General features: G+C 40.7%; 1 protein-coding gene across 1 annotated transcript in view; it reads right to left on the bottom strand.

Annotated features, from left to right (window-relative positions):
* Positions 1–4,160: 4,160 nt before the first annotated feature.
* Positions 4,161–18,137, bottom strand: part of IL18R1 (interleukin 18 receptor 1) — a 31,142-nt gene continuing 17,165 nt past the window's right edge. Inside the window, exons 6-10 of the mRNA XM_023515789.1 lie at positions 17,011–17,131; positions 14,987–15,126; positions 13,090–13,248; positions 8,115–8,273; positions 4,161–5,363 (exon numbers count right to left, since the gene is read on the bottom strand). Coding sequence (XP_023371557.1) covers positions 5,008–5,363; positions 8,115–8,273; positions 13,090–13,248; positions 14,987–15,126; positions 17,011–17,131 — 935 coding nt within the window. The 3' untranslated portion in view covers positions 4,161–5,007. The remainder of the gene's footprint in view (positions 5,364–8,114; positions 8,274–13,089; positions 13,249–14,986; positions 15,127–17,010; positions 17,132–18,137) is intronic.

The following is an 18,137-nucleotide window of genomic DNA, read 5'->3' on the forward strand; positions in this document are numbered from 1 at the left end:
TTATGGCATTTTTGGTTACTTGGTTAAGCAAAATAACAGTTAAGCAAAAATATTTTTAACATCACTGGGGTCTGCATGACCTTATCCTGTCTGCATGTGTTCCCAAAGAGTCAAGAAGGCCTTATCCTGTGAGTGTTCCCACGGCCTATTCCCAAGGGCTCACTCTTCCCCTCTTTGTTTTCTTGCGGGAAGGGGGAGAGAGGGAGATGGAACAATGGGCCCACCTGGCCACCATCTCATTCCCTACTCATGGTCTTTGGGGAACTTCAAATCTTTGATCAAACCTCTACTTCTTCTTCATCCTGACATATGTGTTGATAACGTGTTCTTAGGACCATGAATTTCACTGCCTGTACTTGCTTCTGGATACAGGAAATGAGAGCATTAATAGCATATGGTCCTATTGTTAGTCCTAAAAGGAGTAGGATGAGGGGTCCTGCAAGAAACTTTCCTGTTAGGAAAGTTGTCAGCCAAGAGGACCAATTGAATAAATTTTCAAACCAATTCCCCAACTGGCTTCTGGCTTCTCTCCCTCTCCTGGATCCTCTTTCTCGCTAAGGCCAAAGTATTCCTGAGGACACCAGAATTGTTAGTGTAGAAGCAACATGTTTCCCCCAATGCTATACATAATCCTCTTTGTTTTAAGAAAAGCAGGTCAAGTCCCCTGTGGTTCTATAGCACTACTTCTGCTAAGGAATCTAAGGAGGTTTCTAATTGGACACTGAACTTTCTAATTCTTTCAAACCTAAGTTGACTTGACTGCTTAAAACTTTAAAATCCTCTTCCCCTTTTATCAGAGCAAATGTCCCAACTGCTGCTGTTCCAGCCATGCCTATCCTGACCATAATCAGGACTAGATTGGGGGCCTGTTTTGTTCTAGAAGGTAGGCTATCTGAATTGAGGCCTAAATGTTCACGGCCTCCTTCCCCTGAGTAATAAAACACTTGTGGAATAATACGAACAAGAACAGACAAAGGCCTATGTCTGGGGCCTTTGCTAAAGTTACTGGATTTATGCATAGGGTTATTCCAGTTGTGCAAGCAAACCAAGTCCCATCTGGGGCTTTTAGGATGTACTTGCCCTTTGGGTTGGAGAGAATCATGGTACAGGAACAAGATTGTTTATAGAGGGAGTCCTATAGTTTAAAGGAGGACTGAATGCAAAACCCTGTTCCTTGCAAGTCTCCAAGTGTAAGTTTAGGCTCACTTACCCATTTACATAGAACTCTTTGTTGTGCATAAGTAATACTCTGAACTTGGGTAGGGGCTCTTCCAGAAGTGCGGTTGGCTGCAATACCTATATAATAAGGGGGAGCTGGATTTAGGCATAGCCAACAATCCTGGTAGCATTGGAGTTGGTTCTGTTCATAGTCTGATATACTGCATCCAGCATATCAAAGATGGGTCTATGGGGAAGCCCCAGGGGCTCCTCCTGAGATGCAATAGCCATGGTGCCAGAGGTATTCACTGGGGTGCAAGTCGGAGATTCAGGGGCGAGGGTAGATGTCACAGGAGGCTGGACCAGCTGGAGTTCAGGGTATAGCACCCAGTTAGGCCCAATAGGGTTTAGTTCTTCTTTGGGTAAGAACTGCTGGATGGTAAGAACTCCCCTTACTCTGTCCTCCGGTTTTGTCCAGTGCCAGAGCCAGAGGTCCAGCGCCAGAGGTCCTGCTGAGCAAGTGGGGAACCTTTGGTGCACATTCACAGAGAAATGATAAGGTGACAGAAAAGATGAATTAAGAGATCCACTGGACGGGAGTTCTGAACCCACCAGGGAATAATTAAGTGACAGAAATCTGACCAGCTGTTTTCCCTTGACTGATGGCAACCAAAAGTGTCACCATTGGGAAGATGCCAGGAATAGAGACTCCAATCAGTAAAACAGCGATCTGAACAACAGGCTAGAGGGGGCTGCCTGTGGTGTTCTGGGAAACAGCAAAAACAACACCTTACAGTTGACTGACAGAACAGGCAAGATGCGGGGGTGGTGGGGGTGGTAATGGTGGTGGTGTGGGGTGGTGAAGGTGGCTTAAAAGAGCCTGTAATTTGGGGGAAGAGTTTTGCCCAGGTGACAAAAAAGACAGGGCCCTAAACAGACACAGGGCATTTACAGTGTCAAGATAGAAAATGAGGAAGTACCAAAGGGCCGTGTAAGAGAGACAAAAGCCAGCTAGCGCAGCACGCTGCCAAGCAGACCAGGATTTAGGAGCGACGCTATACAAACCAATAGCAAAGACAACAGTCAAAAGTCCGATTCCCACTTGGAAAACGTTGAAGGCGCTGAGAGACATAGGAGACACAGAGAAAGAAGGGGGAAAGAATACTTTCCTCAGGGTGAAGTTCCAGGAGAGTTCCCTGATAGAAGAGGTCAGTTATCCAGAGAACAATATGATCAAAGTCACAGCAGAGGGGGCAGGTGTTGTCTTGTAGGAGGCCCTGCGGAAAGGACGCAGACCTACAGAACAGACACAGGCCTAACATGAAGAGTCAGACAGGAACAGACAAACATAAACCACATTCAGATGCCTGTCCAGTCACTTCCGGAAGGGATGAAACTCTATCTTAGCATAGGCGGGCTGTATAAATCCTGAACAGGGTCAACCTGAAGGTTGTAAAGATGTATTATACATAAGTGTTTTTGTGTTTAGTATCAAGTGGCCTTGCAAGAGAGGGAAGGAATTCTTCTTTTGCTCTTGAATGAAAAGTAAAACAAGAAGGTAGGCACAAAGAAATATGACTTGTAGAAATAAAAAGCTGTAGGAATTCATTCTGAATGGCCCCTATTCTGTTCAAATAGATAGGAGCCTATGTTGGGGGGGATTGGAATCTTAAAGAGAAAAAGATAAGATATTTCCAAAACAAAGGCATTAGACCAATGGTTCATTGAAGTATTTCTTTGTATTTTAAGTATTCTAAAGCACACATCTAATGTATACATTGAACAACTTTAACACAAATGTATTTAATATAAAACACTTTTCGTGTATTTTAAAGCATATGTAATAAAAAAGCAAAATCAATCTACCTATTACAGATTATGATTATAGCAAAACATTTGTTTTGATTATATATTTTTGCTACTATATTTCCACATACAAAACATAAATTAATAAATTCTTTTTAGCCAGCCAGTTGGTGCACAAAATCATAAGTAAAATCACTTTCTTGCACAGAAAATCTTATTCCTCTTTGATTTTCAGTAATCTCTATGCCATCTGTTTTAAATTCTGGGCTTTAAACTTTTCTAAAACATTCATGCTGTTCCCATATGGTCTAACCAGCCTCCTAAACTGAGAGTTTCATCCTCAGTGATTTCCATGGATGGCCATGATGTTTGAGGCCATGAAGATGACTCAGAGCGCTGAGCTCATCTTAGGGCGACAGTCATCTTCTGCCATCATCAAAAGTAGCAGATGTCTAATGGAGAAATAGCTTCTGCCTCTCCCTACACTTCTCCTATGTGCTCCTCTACATATGCAAATGTCCTCAAGTCAAGACCACTTTCATCTCTAGATCTGCTACCTTTACTGCTCTTAGCTTCCATTTGGTCCACTGCTGAATAACTGATCTAAGTAACAACTAATAATGGTAATAATAACAATAGTAATGGCAACACTTACAGAATACCAAGAACTATGGTAAGTACTCTACTTATATTTATTCATTTAGTACCCCTGTGAGGTAGGTGCAATTATTACAAAGTATCATTTTACAGATGAGGAAACTGAGGTATAGAGGTTAGGTAAAGTTCCAGAGGTCACAGAATTAAATAGCACAGTCTGGATTGGAGCTCAGGATAGGCTGTGTAGCCCATGCTCTTAACCACCATAATGTTGCCTCCACATAGGGGTTTTTTAAACATGTGCTTTCATTTTTTAAGACAGTCTTGCTCTATCACTGAGGCTACAGTACAATGGCATCATCATAGCTCACTGCAATCTCAAACTCTTAGGTTGAAGCAATCCTCCTGCCTCAGCCTCCTTCTAGAGTAGCTGGGACTACAGGTGTGCACTGCCACACCCAACTAACTTTTTTTACTATTTTTTGTAGACATGGGCTCTCACTTTTGCTCTGGCTGGTCTGAAACTTCCGACCTCAGTAATTCTCCTGCCTTGGCCTCCCAGAGTGCTAGGATTACAGGAGTAAGCTACCACGCCCAGCTGGTCTAAACATGAGATTTTTAAAAATCAAGGAAGTAACTGTCATTTTTGTGCTTTTGCAATTTAATAGCTAGCATAGCATGATGTGACACCCATTCTGTAAAGTCAACTAATGTTTTGGACCATTAAAAGTGAAAGACCCAGAGAATTGACTGAATTGAAATTTGTTTCTCTTACTAAAGATGAGGCACTTGGGGGTCCCTTTAAGAAGTTCCCTTAAATGGGTCCAAATAAGGAGGCTCCGTGCTGCAGTGCCTCACTGAGGTTCCAAGAACTGCTGGCCTGCAGCTGTGGGTGAGGCTGAGGTCTGGCTGACAGCAGACCCCCCTCCAGGCACTCGTGGCCTCCGCAGACAGCCCCGCCAGCTCTCTCCTCCCACGTCTCACCAGATCACAGGGGTGTAGGGAAGTGAAAGCAGCATTCCAGTTACTCTGTCACCCACTGGTTCAAAGAAGACACCTCTTCATGCACTTAAAATCCTTTAGCTCAAATTAATCACCAGCATGAAAAACTCTTCACGTTGTGCCTTTTTTTGGTAGGGCATCGGTTACTTTGCATCGTGTCCAGTCTCACGTGTGCTGAGGATGGGATTAAGTATGCTGCATCCAGGAATGGAAAAGAGAAAAGGAGGAGATCCATTTCTACTGAATTCCAGGACCTTCCAGGAGCAGGTGACCACAGCTCAACATTTAATCTTCTTCCGGACAACCCAATGACACGTTTCATCTTCAAACTCTGAGTAGAATTTTGATAGAGTTAAGTATTTTGAATAATGGTCTTTGTTGTGGGCAGGCTCTTACACTCAATCCCAGACTATCTGATTCTATTGGCGTCACTTTTTCTGAAGATCAAGGTTTTGAAAGAATAGGCAAGATTTCAGATTCATCTCTACCTGGCTTGACTATTTTTGCAGGCATTAAGTAAAGAAGATTTTTCCAGAACCTTGAGTTGTAAGAAAGAGATTCATCAGCTTTCCACTTCAGAACTCTGTGAGATTTCAAAAGCTTTAGTGATTGGGGTAAAAATGTAAAGTCTTTAAAAGGGGTAAATTCAATTAAGATTATTTTAATTTTCCTTTCCACCAAGGCTTCATGGAATCCACTTTCAAGTTCATACCTGACTTCATTGGACATATAACTTTTACTTAGGACAATGATTAACCTTCGGCTCTTCTCTATCAGTGAATGGATTTCATCAACAACAGCTGAAAATATAAGATGTGCCACATTAAGACACTAAAAGGTAGTGATGAAATAAAAATCATTTTCTACAGTTCTATCTTATATTATTAACGTCTTAGCCTTACTAATAAGTTCTTCTTTAAGATAAGCCATTCATTTTCAATTTCATATGCCTATTACAGTCATATAGGTGACAATAATGACCACTTGCACTTACTCTGTGCCATAACTTCTTTTAAATTTTTTAATGTATATTCACTCATTTGATCATTACAATGACCCTATGAACCAGGTATTGTTATTACCCCCATTTTACAGACAAGGAAGCCAAAGCACAGAGTAGTTAAATCATGTGCCCAGAGTCACACAGCACCAGAACCTGAACCCAGGTGGAGTACACTTCCCCAACCATTTTGTTGTTTCGTGCCGTTTTGCTTCTCTGTGTGCATAAAGGAACACGCTAACATCAGAATTGAAGGACTAGAAGACAAACAAAAGCCCCCAAACCAACCTAGCCATTATTTTAGGCCCGGGGTTGGCAAACTTTTTCTGGGAAGAACCAAATAGAAGGGCGGTGCCTGTGGCTCAAAGGAGTAGGGTGCAGCCCCATATACCGGAGGTGGCGGGTTCAAAACTGGCCCCGGCCAAAAACTGCAAAAAAAAAAAAAAAAGAACCAAATAGCAAATATTTTAGGCTTTGCAGGCCTACTTTGTCAAAAATACTCAATTCTATTTGCTGTAGTTCAAATGCAGCCTTAGACAGCTTATAAACATGTTTGTGGTTGCATTTCAATAAGTGTGGCAAGTGAGATTCTGACCCGTGGGAGGCAATGTGCCAGGCCGTGATCTAGACTGCTGAGCCTTCTCAAATGGAGAACCAAACCTAATTGCAATTGAACATACAAACAATCTTTATTTTTATTTAAGAAATAAGAGGAAATCTATTTTCAGAACACTTCTATCAAATAATGGAGGTACAGTAAAATTGATGCAAAGGCAAGTATACCTGCTTCCTGAATGTCAATGTGCCTTCTTAGATACAAAGAATTGCCACACAAAAACACCATAATGGTATATGCATCTGACAATTGGCCAAATTATTTTTTTGAGATTTTTTAAATTATTAAACAGTAGTTTATTTTGTCTTTCTAGCTAGTAATATTTTCCCTTTCTCATTTGCGCTATCGTTAATGTTTCTCTCAGAACTTGATTCAAGTATGGCATGCAGTTTGGAAGGAAGTATGGAGAACTCTCAATGAACTCAAGCTAGACCTCCCATTTGATCCTGCAATCTCATTACTGGGCATTTACCCAGAAGAAAAAAAAAATCCTTTTATTATAAGGACACTTGCACTAGACTATTTATCATATCATCCCAGGAAAGGATGAACAAGCTGTGGTTTATGTATACCGTGGAATACTATTCAACCATTAAAAAGATGGAGACTTTACATCTTTTGTATTAACCTGGATGGAAGTGGAACACATTATTCTTAGTAAAGCATCACGAGAATGGAGAAGCAAGAATCCCACATGCTCAATTCTGATATGAGGACAATCAATGACCTAGTACATGTTGGGGGGTGAGAAAGGGAAGAGCAGAGAGAGGGAAGATGGGAGGGGGTTGGGGGGTCACAGTATCTGACATGCCTTTTGGGGGTGGGACACAATTATAAGAGGGACTTTATCTAACAAATGCAATCAATGTAACCTGGTTCTTTGTACCCTCAATGAGTCCCTAACAATAAAAAATTGAAAAGAAAAAAAAGATGGCATGCAATGAATATTGGCTACATGAGTGAATGATGGTTAACAATGAAAACATCTGTGTTTTTTATTAACATCAGTATCCACTATAATTTGACGCCAGATTTCAAATGCTCTGAAAGACTTCAGAAAGAAAACAGAGAAAACATGGGCATGTTATTATTTTCTTTTAACTATAATTTGCCACAATATACGTGCCACAGCCATTCGTATTCGTATGTTGATGAAAAATATTGACTTTCATAGCTGTGATCTGACGGGAATCACCAATTACCTCATTTATCCTTTCCTTGCTCTCCTATTTTCTACTCTCATTTTCTCAGCAATATCAACACAGTAAAGAATGAACGTTTCTTGGTAAGAGTTAGCCTGTGCTGATAGTCCAAACATGATGGGATTAAATTAGGAACTCTTTCTGAATTGCAAATATTCTCACTATGGGTCATTTCTAGATAAATGTCCTCATGATAGTGCCCGCTGTGAACCTGGATCTGAAAATGAAATGCCCACTCCCTTTCCCCAGATACCCAGCGAATCCTGAAGTAGGAAGAATAAAAAACCAAGAGAAGAGACTATCGCACCGTAGATTGCTCTCTCCTAGTGATTATGCCAACTCACCTGGTTATTTCTATTCTGAAGGACTTTATTCATTTGTGGGTAAGGAAAATGGGAATCACTGGATAGTGCTAGCTGATTCATTTTTTTAAAAAAAGAAAACATCATACACACCCACATAAGAGAAAAACTCAAATCAGTAAAAAGTGGGAGGCAGGAGAACGAGGGAGGCAAGAGGGGCGAAGGGAGGGATTGGGGGTGTCCCACTTAACGGGCCCAATGTTAGGGTGTATGGCACACCTCTTATGGGCAGGACACAGTTATAAGAGGGACTTAACCTGACAAAGGAAAATAGTGTAACCTAATTCTTTGTACCCTCAATTAACCTGAAAGAATAAAAAAAGAAAAAGAAAACATCTTGAATATTTTTCTGCCTGGTATTCTTTTCTTACCTCCTCCAGGCATCACGTCCCTTTCAAATATGCATAACTTATACCCAAAATGTTTTTCCAACACCCTGGGCAAAATCTCCACAGCAAAGGTGTACTCCTCTCCATTTTCGGGGCGACATTCTTTTAGGTAAGACACAAATGCATCATACGTCTTTCCATCTAGGAGATAAAGTTGGCTCTTTTAATTAGTTTGTAAACAAAAGTTTATTTAAGTACCAACTCGAGTGAACATCATACATAATGAGTGTAGTCATTGAAAAAGAAAAATTAAATATAGCGTTGTTTGTATTTAAACCTCATATGCCAGCCAAGCAACCAATTAGCCAAAATATTTTTATGCACCTCCTACTGTTTGACATCATAGAAGGAAAGAGAGAAATACAAACTATAGATCACGGTGCTAAAAAAATTTAAAAGTGTGGGATGGCGCCTGTGGATCAGCTGGTAGGGTGCTGGCCCCATATACCAAGGGTGGAGGATTCAAACCCAACTGCAAACAGGCCAAACTGCAACAACAACAACAACAAAATAGCCGGGCATTGTGGCGGGCACCTATAGTCCCAGTTATTCGGGAGGCTGAGAAAAGAGAATCCACCTAAGCCTGGGAGTTGGAGGTTGCTGGGAGCTGACACAGTGGCACTCTACTGGGGGCAATAAAGTGAGACTCTGTCTCTAAAAAAAAAAAAAAGAAAAGAAAAGAAAAAGAAAGTTTAAAGATGTGCCAGAGAGTCCACCTATGCCCTCAATCCAGGAGCAGAAAGCAGCTCTCACTTCACTCTCATATCCCTAATCCTCCTGCCATCCTCATTTGTACCCTCAAAATGACACGCTGAGAAAGTCAAGATGGAAACAAAGCTGAGTGTTTTCACTGGAGAGTGGGAAGAAATAATAGGGGTGATTTAAAATAATCTGCTACAGGGACAACACTATGATATCATAAAATATTAAATAATATTTGCTGTCAAAAGGAAAACTTCTGATCCACTGACAGGTTTTGCCTAGCCAGGCGCAGTGGCTCATACCTGTAACTCTAGGACTCTGGGAGACCAAGGCAGGAGGATCCCTTGAGCTCAGGAGTTCAAGACCAGCCTGAGCAAGAGTGAGACCCTGTCTCTATTAAAAATACAAAAAATTAGCCAGGCACTGTGATAGGCACCTCTTGTCCTGGCTATTGAGAAAGGTGGATTGCCTGAAGCCAGGAGTTTGAGGTTGCTGTGAGGCCACAGCACTCTAGCCTGGGCAGCAGACTCTGTAGGTTTTTGTAACATCTGCTTCTATTTAATTCTCTGATCAATGAAGCAGTATTTAGATGGCTAACAGAACAAATTCTGAAGGAAACATGTTACCTAAACAACAAAGACCGTTCTCCTAACTGGATAACTAGAAAATTATACAATTCTCTCTTCTAGCTTCATCCAATCTAGTTGAAACAGGCAGAGCAGACAGATGCAACAACTTTAGAAAAGTTACAAACAACACATTCACAGAGGAAAAATAGCAAGACACAAACAAAATCACTGGGACAGAGAAGGAAGAATCCCAATGGACTTGCTTTCCAGAAAGAGGAAATTTTGAGTCCAGTCCTAAAAAAATACAATTGATGCTGATTGGAGTTGGTAGAGGGAGAAAGGAAGTGGTAGGGGTAGGGTCTGCTTTATGCCATGATGATTGGTTAGATGGCTGAAGAGTTATGTTTATGCTTGGAGTATTTATCAGGATCAATGAACTGGCTATTAAGTTGAAGGATAATATTATTGGATTCTTAATTAAAATGTAACAGGGTAAAACTATTCTAAGTCCATGTCCCGTATGGCGCCATGTCATTTGTGCTCTATGGTCCAGCTTAGCATTCTCAACAGTGGTCAGGTCCACTGAATAACATTTTCTGTTGCTGGCCAAAGCTGCTTCAGTTCTACCTATAGCATCTAGTTGGCAGGACTAGTCAGAACATACTGTTGATTTAAAGCAATTGCTTTGCAGAAATGCATGCATATGAAAAATAATAACTTTTGGAGAATTACATAAATATCAAAAGTAGAAAAAGCTGGTAAAAATAAAGCCAGTTAGTAGTTTAATCAGAAAATAGACCTCCTAAATTCTTTTAAATTATTATGAAGTACAGCTATTTTCTAATTAATGAATAGCTGTGCTTCCACTGGCATTTAGTGATGACAATAGGCACCAAGATGTAAGGCAACTAAGCCAGCATAATTTTTGAAAAGCCATATTTTTCTTATAATCAGGATGTAACAGACTGCAATAAACCAGGAAGACAATTCCATCGAATATGCATTTATATTACACGTAAAAAGCTTCACTCTGACCCATGAAAAACTAGTTTTCAACTATTAATTTCTTTCAAATTTCTTATTCTATTCAATTCTCTCTTTTTTTAAAATATGAATCTGCTAATTTGTGTCACTATTTTAGTGTAAATCCAGGGAACAAAAGGCTTAGTGGCCTTGAGACTTGATAGAGTAAAATAAAATGCTTAAGGTGAGGACTTTAAAATCTAATGGTAATTGGTTTTTCAGCTGGTTGGTTTTCTTTTTCTTTTTTCTTTTTTGGTTTTATATAAAGGAAATCATCATGTAAATGGATATTTGGGACCAAAAGGAGCCAGGTAGGTCAGCGCTTCTCAAATTGTGTGGTCAATGACCATACATTCATTTAAATTTGCTTTTTTTATTGATTAGTTTCATTTCCAATTCTTTGTGAACTAACGCTCAACAGACTCTTGGATACTGCAGGAATATTAAATGGCTAAAAAGTGTTTGTATTTTTGTACTTCTCTCCCCATTTCTGCCCTGTTCATAGGCGGTATCTGTTGGTGATCCACACTTTGACTAGCCATGATTTAGAGCACATCTCTAAGTGTCTCTGTGTAGTACCACTTTGAGAGTTAAGAGTGTGAATTAAGAAACACCAGTGTGAATCAAGTCAAATACAACCCTAGGGGAAAAAAAAAGAAATCTGAGTTGAAAATAAAAAAGAAATTGGTCAATGTTCATTTGAACATAAATATTGGTCTATGCAAGCAGACACTATTCAGAAAATATCAAATACAGATTTCCCAGTTGTTGTAGCATCTCTCTCCAGGGCAAAATCACACACACAGTAGCCTCAAATCTAAAATTTATTAACCTTGCTAATTTTATATTATTAAGTTAAAAGTTGCAAATGTAAAAAATATATATATATATAAAAATCTCAAGGAACTAATACAGGAATTTCTGCACAAACTGGGGTTAGGAAGGCTTTAGTGCTTATGACTCCAGAAATCACAAAAGAAAAGACATTTGGGTACATTTTAAAAAGTCTTTTCTGCATGGCATACTACTATAACCAAAGTCAAAAAACTTTGGTCAAATTACAACCTAGGAATATGTGCATTTCATATGATAGGCTAAGCTCCCTGAAATGTAAATAACTCCTAGAAATAAATAATCCAAAATTCACTAAGAAAAAAAAGGCCCAAAGCCCAATGGGAAAATGGACAAAGGATATGAGTGGGTACTTTGAGGAAGGACATGAATATCAGTCAAGGTGTTCAGGCTCCTACATAGTAAGTGAAATGCAAATTAAAACCACTCTGAGAGGGGCAGTGCCTGTGGCTCAAAGGAGTAGGGCGAGGGCCCCATATGCTGGAGGTGGTGGGTTCAAACCCAGGCCCGGCCAAAAACTGCAAAAAAAACAAAACAAACAAACAAAAAAAACCACTCTGAGATACAACTTCTTATCTATCAAATTGGCAAAAGCCCAAAAGATTGTGAGTAGGGGAGTGGGAAAAATTTACTCTCACTCTTTGAAGGTGGTGGATAATTTAGCAGTACGGGAGGAAATTGGCAACATCTATCAAAATGACAAGTGCATCTGCCCTTTCTATTTCCAGAAATTCCACTTCGGTGAATTTTTCCTTCAGATATACTGCACACACATGAAATAATGCATGTACAAAGCTCTCTCCGTCGCAGCTTTTTGCAATAACAAAAGATTGAAAAGCACTCACAAGTCCATCAGAGGGAGACTAAACAAAGAGTAGTAGTTCCACACAAAACCCTCAACACTAAAAAATGAGGGACTTCTTCATAAAGTAACATGGAAATGTGCCCACACTATAGACAAGCAAAGATGAAAGTAGTGTGCATATTGGGCCACAATTGTTTTTAAGGAAAGGAGTAGAATAAGTATCTACATTTATATCTGGTCAGACATGTTATCAGTGAGGTGGAGAATGGGAACCCCAGATGTGAAACCAAGCTGAGAGGGGGGTCTGCCCACTGTATAGTTACTCAGACATTTAGGATTTTGAAGGTTTTTTTTTTCTTACAAACATACACATAAACACACTTACACATACACACACACCCAAAGCAAGTGCAATGGATTGGATTAATTTTCTTTTTAAATTCAGTAATTACTTTGAAACTTGAGGTCTTCTATTACCTTTAAGGATAGGAAAACTGAGGCATAGTGTCACCAGGTAGTAGATAAAAACGGCACATCCAGGAGAGTAGAACCCAGATCATTTGGCTTCATTCTTGGGGTTCTTACGGGCACATTATGCAGTCTCCTTGCCTAGTTAAGATGATGAGCCGTAATACAATTCGATTCAATTAATCAACTTTATTGACTGGATGAACTACGTAAGGTGCCTAGGTGGGGCGTGTATGAGGGCATCCAGATGCACAGTTCCCGGGTTCAAGCATCTCACAAGGCATCGAGGAGGATATAAAATACATACACGAAGCAATTAGAAAACAATTTTGGACACCATATACGTAAGCACAAGAAAAGGTGGCACAAACAACATTCATCACAGATGGCACCTGCAGGACAGTTTGTTCCCATGAAAAACCTCTCCCCCAGATTAAGCCAACAATATGATCAAAATGAGAGGAAGATTAATGATAATTTATTTGGTTTCTTAATGAAAGCATAAGAAAAGAAATCGAAGCATTGCGGTAGTTGTTACCTGTTAATGTTTCATCTCTTCCCATGAAATGTCTATAAAACAAAACCAAGTCAACTCTATACATGACACCGACAATCACGAGGCCCACTACCACCACCAGGATCGAAAAGGCTACGATCATAACCTTCGTGAAGACATGACCAGGGATATCAGCCATGTCTGCTGGAAAAGAAAGAGAAAAATGAGAGGAAAACAATGAGAGAAATGGTAGCAGTGTCTTCCATCATCACACTGTGGTTGTCAGTTTTGACCTTTAACCCCAATCCCGTTGCCCACTCAAGTGCTGGCACATTCCACTGAGTTACTGCACATTCCTGCCTTTAGTCTGGAGAGTGGTGATCTTTCTACTCACATTTTTAAAGAATAAAAATGTATACAAGCCTATCCAGAGACCTGAACTGAAAGCACTGTCCAATAATGCATTCTGTCTGTACCTACAGAAATCAGATTTCGCGGGCAATAAGATACGAGGCTGAAATACAGAGGGACCCAAACTTAAGTCTCAGCCAGTGGGTTGAGAACACAGAGGTTCACAGCTTTGAGAGAGAGAGAGAGTGCACACACTGAGCTGAGACTGTCTGGGCTTGGGGCCTGGCTCCATCAATTATTTTATGCCATGGGAAAAAACATGGATGGCCCGAGTCCTCTGTATCATCACCTATAACAGCGGTTCTCAACCTGTAGGTCACAACCCACAGGAACTGTATTAAAGGGTTGCGGCAATAGGAAGGTTGAGAAGCACTGATCTAAAGAATGAAGATAATAATAGTTCCTGCTTCACATACAGGGTTGCTGCTTTGACAAAAAGTCAATGAGATTTCACACACAAAGTAGTTAGCACAGTGCCTGGCAGAGCCCTCAGATTTGTAGCATATTTTATGTATAAATGTGCCCTTTTATGATTAAGTGCACTAAATACATGTACATGGGTCACCACAAAAGTTTTGAGACAGACTGTGTTATGGTCCATTATTTCACTTCCAAGAAACAGCTGACAGCGTTCTTTCTGATTCACCCATGCAAGTTTCAACCTGCTGGGCTTATCAGGGTCGCCGGGAGGGCTACATGTGTTTCCATCTGTGTGGATTTTACATTTCTTGATTTGCATGTGTCTCAAAATTTTTGTAATGACCCACCTGCTACGCAAACTGCCAGCGGGCACCAGCAGAACTGGAGAGGGTTGTCTCTGGCCCTTAAGCTCTCCTGTTTTTTTCACCAAGCTCAAGGTGCTCATCTGCGTCTGTGTATATGAGGCGCTGTCTGAGTGTCTGTGTCTGTGTGCCTCTCTCTGTCTTTGTATCTCTCCCCCTGCCCCATCTCTGCGTCTCCGTTCCTCTCTATCACTGTGTGTGTGTCTGCCTCTCTCTCATTTCTGCCTCTCTGTGTCTAAGCCATTTCTGAGCAGCTACTGAGCCACCAGCTCTGGCTGGGCAATTTTGGTAGAGGATGGAGGTGGGTGATCGGGCACTCTATCAGGTGGGCACAGAAAATCTTTAAGAACCCACAGTGTGAGCTCACCCGACACTGATCTGCAAACTTCCCTCCAGAAGCTCTGGGTGTGAGGTGTGTGGGTGCTGCCCTGACTGCAACCCTCAGCCTCACTCCCCTGCATCTGTGTCCCTGAGCTTCACCTGCCTGCCTGCTCTGGCCCACTGATTTCTTCAGCATTGTAAGAACAAGCTTTGTGTTTTCATTCTTTGCTTTGAATCACGACACAGAGATCCCCAGCAAGGCCTGAGTGCCAGTTCTGCCACTGAAAGCCTCTGACACAGATGAATCATGTCACCCCACAGGAAATGAGTTCTGGTGTGGAACAGGAAGAAGGTATGATCTTGATGGGCCTCTCAGCAGCAAGATGCTAAGTTTCCACAAACTTCCAAAAATAAAACTTTCATACCTTTTAACACCAAGATGACGCTGTTGGTATCTTTGCCTCCACTGCTGGTCACTGTGCAATTATATGGAAAATTGAGATTATTTTTGCTAATATTCTTAATGTGCAGTATTCTTGAAGAATGAAATTTGCCTTCCGAAGTCCTATAAGAAAGTCAAATAATTTAGCAACAGGCTTTGTTCATGAGCAAATTGACCTAAGAGAAGGGAATTCTTAGTTTAAAGTAACCAAAGGCAGCTATTCTGTTGATTACGTTGTATCTTCTCTTTCTGGTAGAGACTTTCTTTACTTAATAATATGGCCAGAAGCTGTATTTGGTGGGTTCTTTTAAAGGTGGACCACAATAATCCTCCCACTCTTTGGGGAGCACTACAGCTGATAGAAATAGCCCGCCTGAGACTATCTGGGGACACTCAACTACCTACCATTAAAATGCCTGGGAGATAATGATACAAACTTGAAAGCACACAAAATTATCCTCTGGTTCAATTACTTTCTCCCCTCCTAACTGCTTGGAGTTCTTTCCACAGAAAGGTGTCCACCAATTGTGACAAAGCTGTAAGTTGTTTAGCCTAGATACAGTGTCATATCAAGTTTGTCCATTCAACGCAAGAGATTATTTTCATTTTAGTGAATCTTAAAAAAAACAAAACACTATTCTCAGACACGCCCAAGCACACGAGAAGTACCAGTCAATACCTTGCCATAACCACTGCCCGCAATCTCTCTTCCTCTTCCTCAGAGGATTTAAGCTGTCTGTGGTTGTGTGAGACAAACACTCAGGACATCCTCTACCTGTCTGCAGGCCTAGCAACAAGTACCTCCAGTGCCTGGGCCATGGACCCAACTGTAGTTTATTCTACAATGTACTACAGTTTACCTCCAACTAAGTACCTTTTACAATGATTCCATAAGGAAGCTTCCCCATTCAGAAATACCAGCCATTTAAAACCAGTGAAAACCAGCAGATACAAAAGGCCCCTGAGAAGCCAAAACAGATCACATACAACACATGGGGTAAGCTCCCAACTACCAAGACAGACATCCCTGCTCTCACAGCTCAGGCTCCACTTATGAGAAGTGTGGTGGATTGGTCTTCACGCATTCCTCTAAAAATTAGAAGGAGACCATCAGAAGGGAGAAATGCCAACCTCAGGACAGGAAACGCTGGCCGGAGAGCCAGGCCAGTCAGCTAAACTCAGCCTTGACTAGGCTCTAATCACCTGCCTGTTTTTAGCCAAGGAGCCAGACCTTGTGGTGTAAAGAGCTTATAGACAAGTGTCAGCAAGGATTGAAAGTTGCTGTCATGGTGAAAAAGAATATACCAGAAAAAAGTTTAAAAAGCAGAAAATATATAACAAGGGCAGGTAAGATGACAGCTACTTGAGGATCATGCACTAGACCCCGAGTAGTGTTATCAGTATATGAATTAATAATCACAGGATGACTCAAAGCCAATCAGAATAAATTTTAAATGTCCGTATATGAGGAATATTTTGTTTTAATAAATCTGGCCATTTGTTCTTGAAAGAATATCGGCAATTAAAGGATCTGTGTGTGTGTCATTTGGAACTTTTTGAACACATTAATAAAGATAATGCGCTGACACTTTTCAAAATTTGATCTCTATCCCCATCAGATCCTGACCAAAAGCCACTTTTATCTGTTCATTTATTTATACTAATTTTTAAAAAGACTGTGTCTCTCTACATTGACCAGGCTGGACTCAAACTCCTGGGCTGCAGTGACCCTCCTGAGTAGCTGGGACCACCAGCATGTACACTACCATGCCTGACAGCTGTTTGATAAGGCAAGGCCAAAAACCCTCAGGGACATTCTTTCTTTAGCTTAGATCTTGATAATTTCTGCATAATCCATCAACCTAAGGCATGACAACTATAATTATAAAATATTAAATCATAATTATAATTTAAACTAACCCAAAACACCACTTCAGACACTCAGAGGTTCTGGTATAGTTCTTCCATCATGTATGCACGATCATATCCTATGTCACGTATACATACCTAGTCCTCATTTCTGTCCATTCATGTATATTAGGATCTGGTTCATCATCATTTTTGAAGATCCAGTAAAGTGCATCATTTTTATTCAGCAAAGCAGAGCAGTTGAGTTGCACTTCTTTTCCTAGGTAAAAGGTGACCACCAAAGTTGTGATTTTAGGAACTCAGATTTTCCAAAGATTTCAAATTAATGCAATAAATATGTGTTGACCTAATAGAAAATGTAGTGTCACATCCTAGACAGTAAAATAGATTTTTTTTTAAATTAAAAAAATTACAAAACAGAAGAATTAGGTAGTAATGACAAGTCATCACTAAAGTGAATTGGTTTCTCTTTAATGTTTATTTTTAAATCAATTATTAAAACTCAGGTTAGCCAGTGAATTTTGTTTTCAGTTTGTAGGTAGTTAAGTCAACACTCTTATTGAAACTTTAGATAAACGAAATGGATAACTCTCTCTCTCTCTCACAAACACACATTTAACTGCTGAGGACATCAAAGTGCAAGGAAAATAAAGAGAAAGCATTGAACTAGAAGTATAGTCAGGAAAGATCTCTTCCAGCATGAGCTGAGCTAGCTAGCTACTTTATGCCATGGAGGAATCTGCTTTGGTTTGAAATAAACAGGAGTCACATAGAGATGAGAGAACCAGTGAAGCTCCCAACAGGTGCACAGGCTTAAAGGATTGTTGCTGAGAGCCAGGGAAGCACGGGAGGCTGCAAAGGCTGGAGGATGATATCACCTGCAGGCTATGGTGCTCAGGAGAGCACCTGTCATAGAGAAAAAGGCCTGTAACAAACACACGACTACAGTACCTCCCCCCACCCCTGCCCTAGCTACTGGAGATGAAAGGCAGGCTATGTCCTAATCTGCATCCTGGCCACCGCAGCTCAATGCTGAGTGAACTGAGATACTCAACCCTCCCACAGTATATGCCCAACAGAAGAGCAAACACTCACTGAGAAAAAAGAATACAGACATAATTCATGTTGGCTATTCGATATGCAAAGATCAGCAACAGTCAAAAAAAAGAACCAAAAAAAAAAACCAGGCTTGGCACCTGTGGCTCAAGTGGCTAAGGCACCAGCCACATACACCTAAGGTGGTGGGTTCGAATCCAGCCCAGGCC

This window comes from Otolemur garnettii, unplaced genomic scaffold, assembly GCF_000181295.1.
Source record: "Otolemur garnettii isolate 467f Iridium unplaced genomic scaffold, OtoGar3 scaffold00079, whole genome shotgun sequence".
In the NCBI taxonomy this organism is placed as follows: Eukaryota; Metazoa; Chordata; class Mammalia; order Primates; family Galagidae; genus Otolemur; species Otolemur garnettii.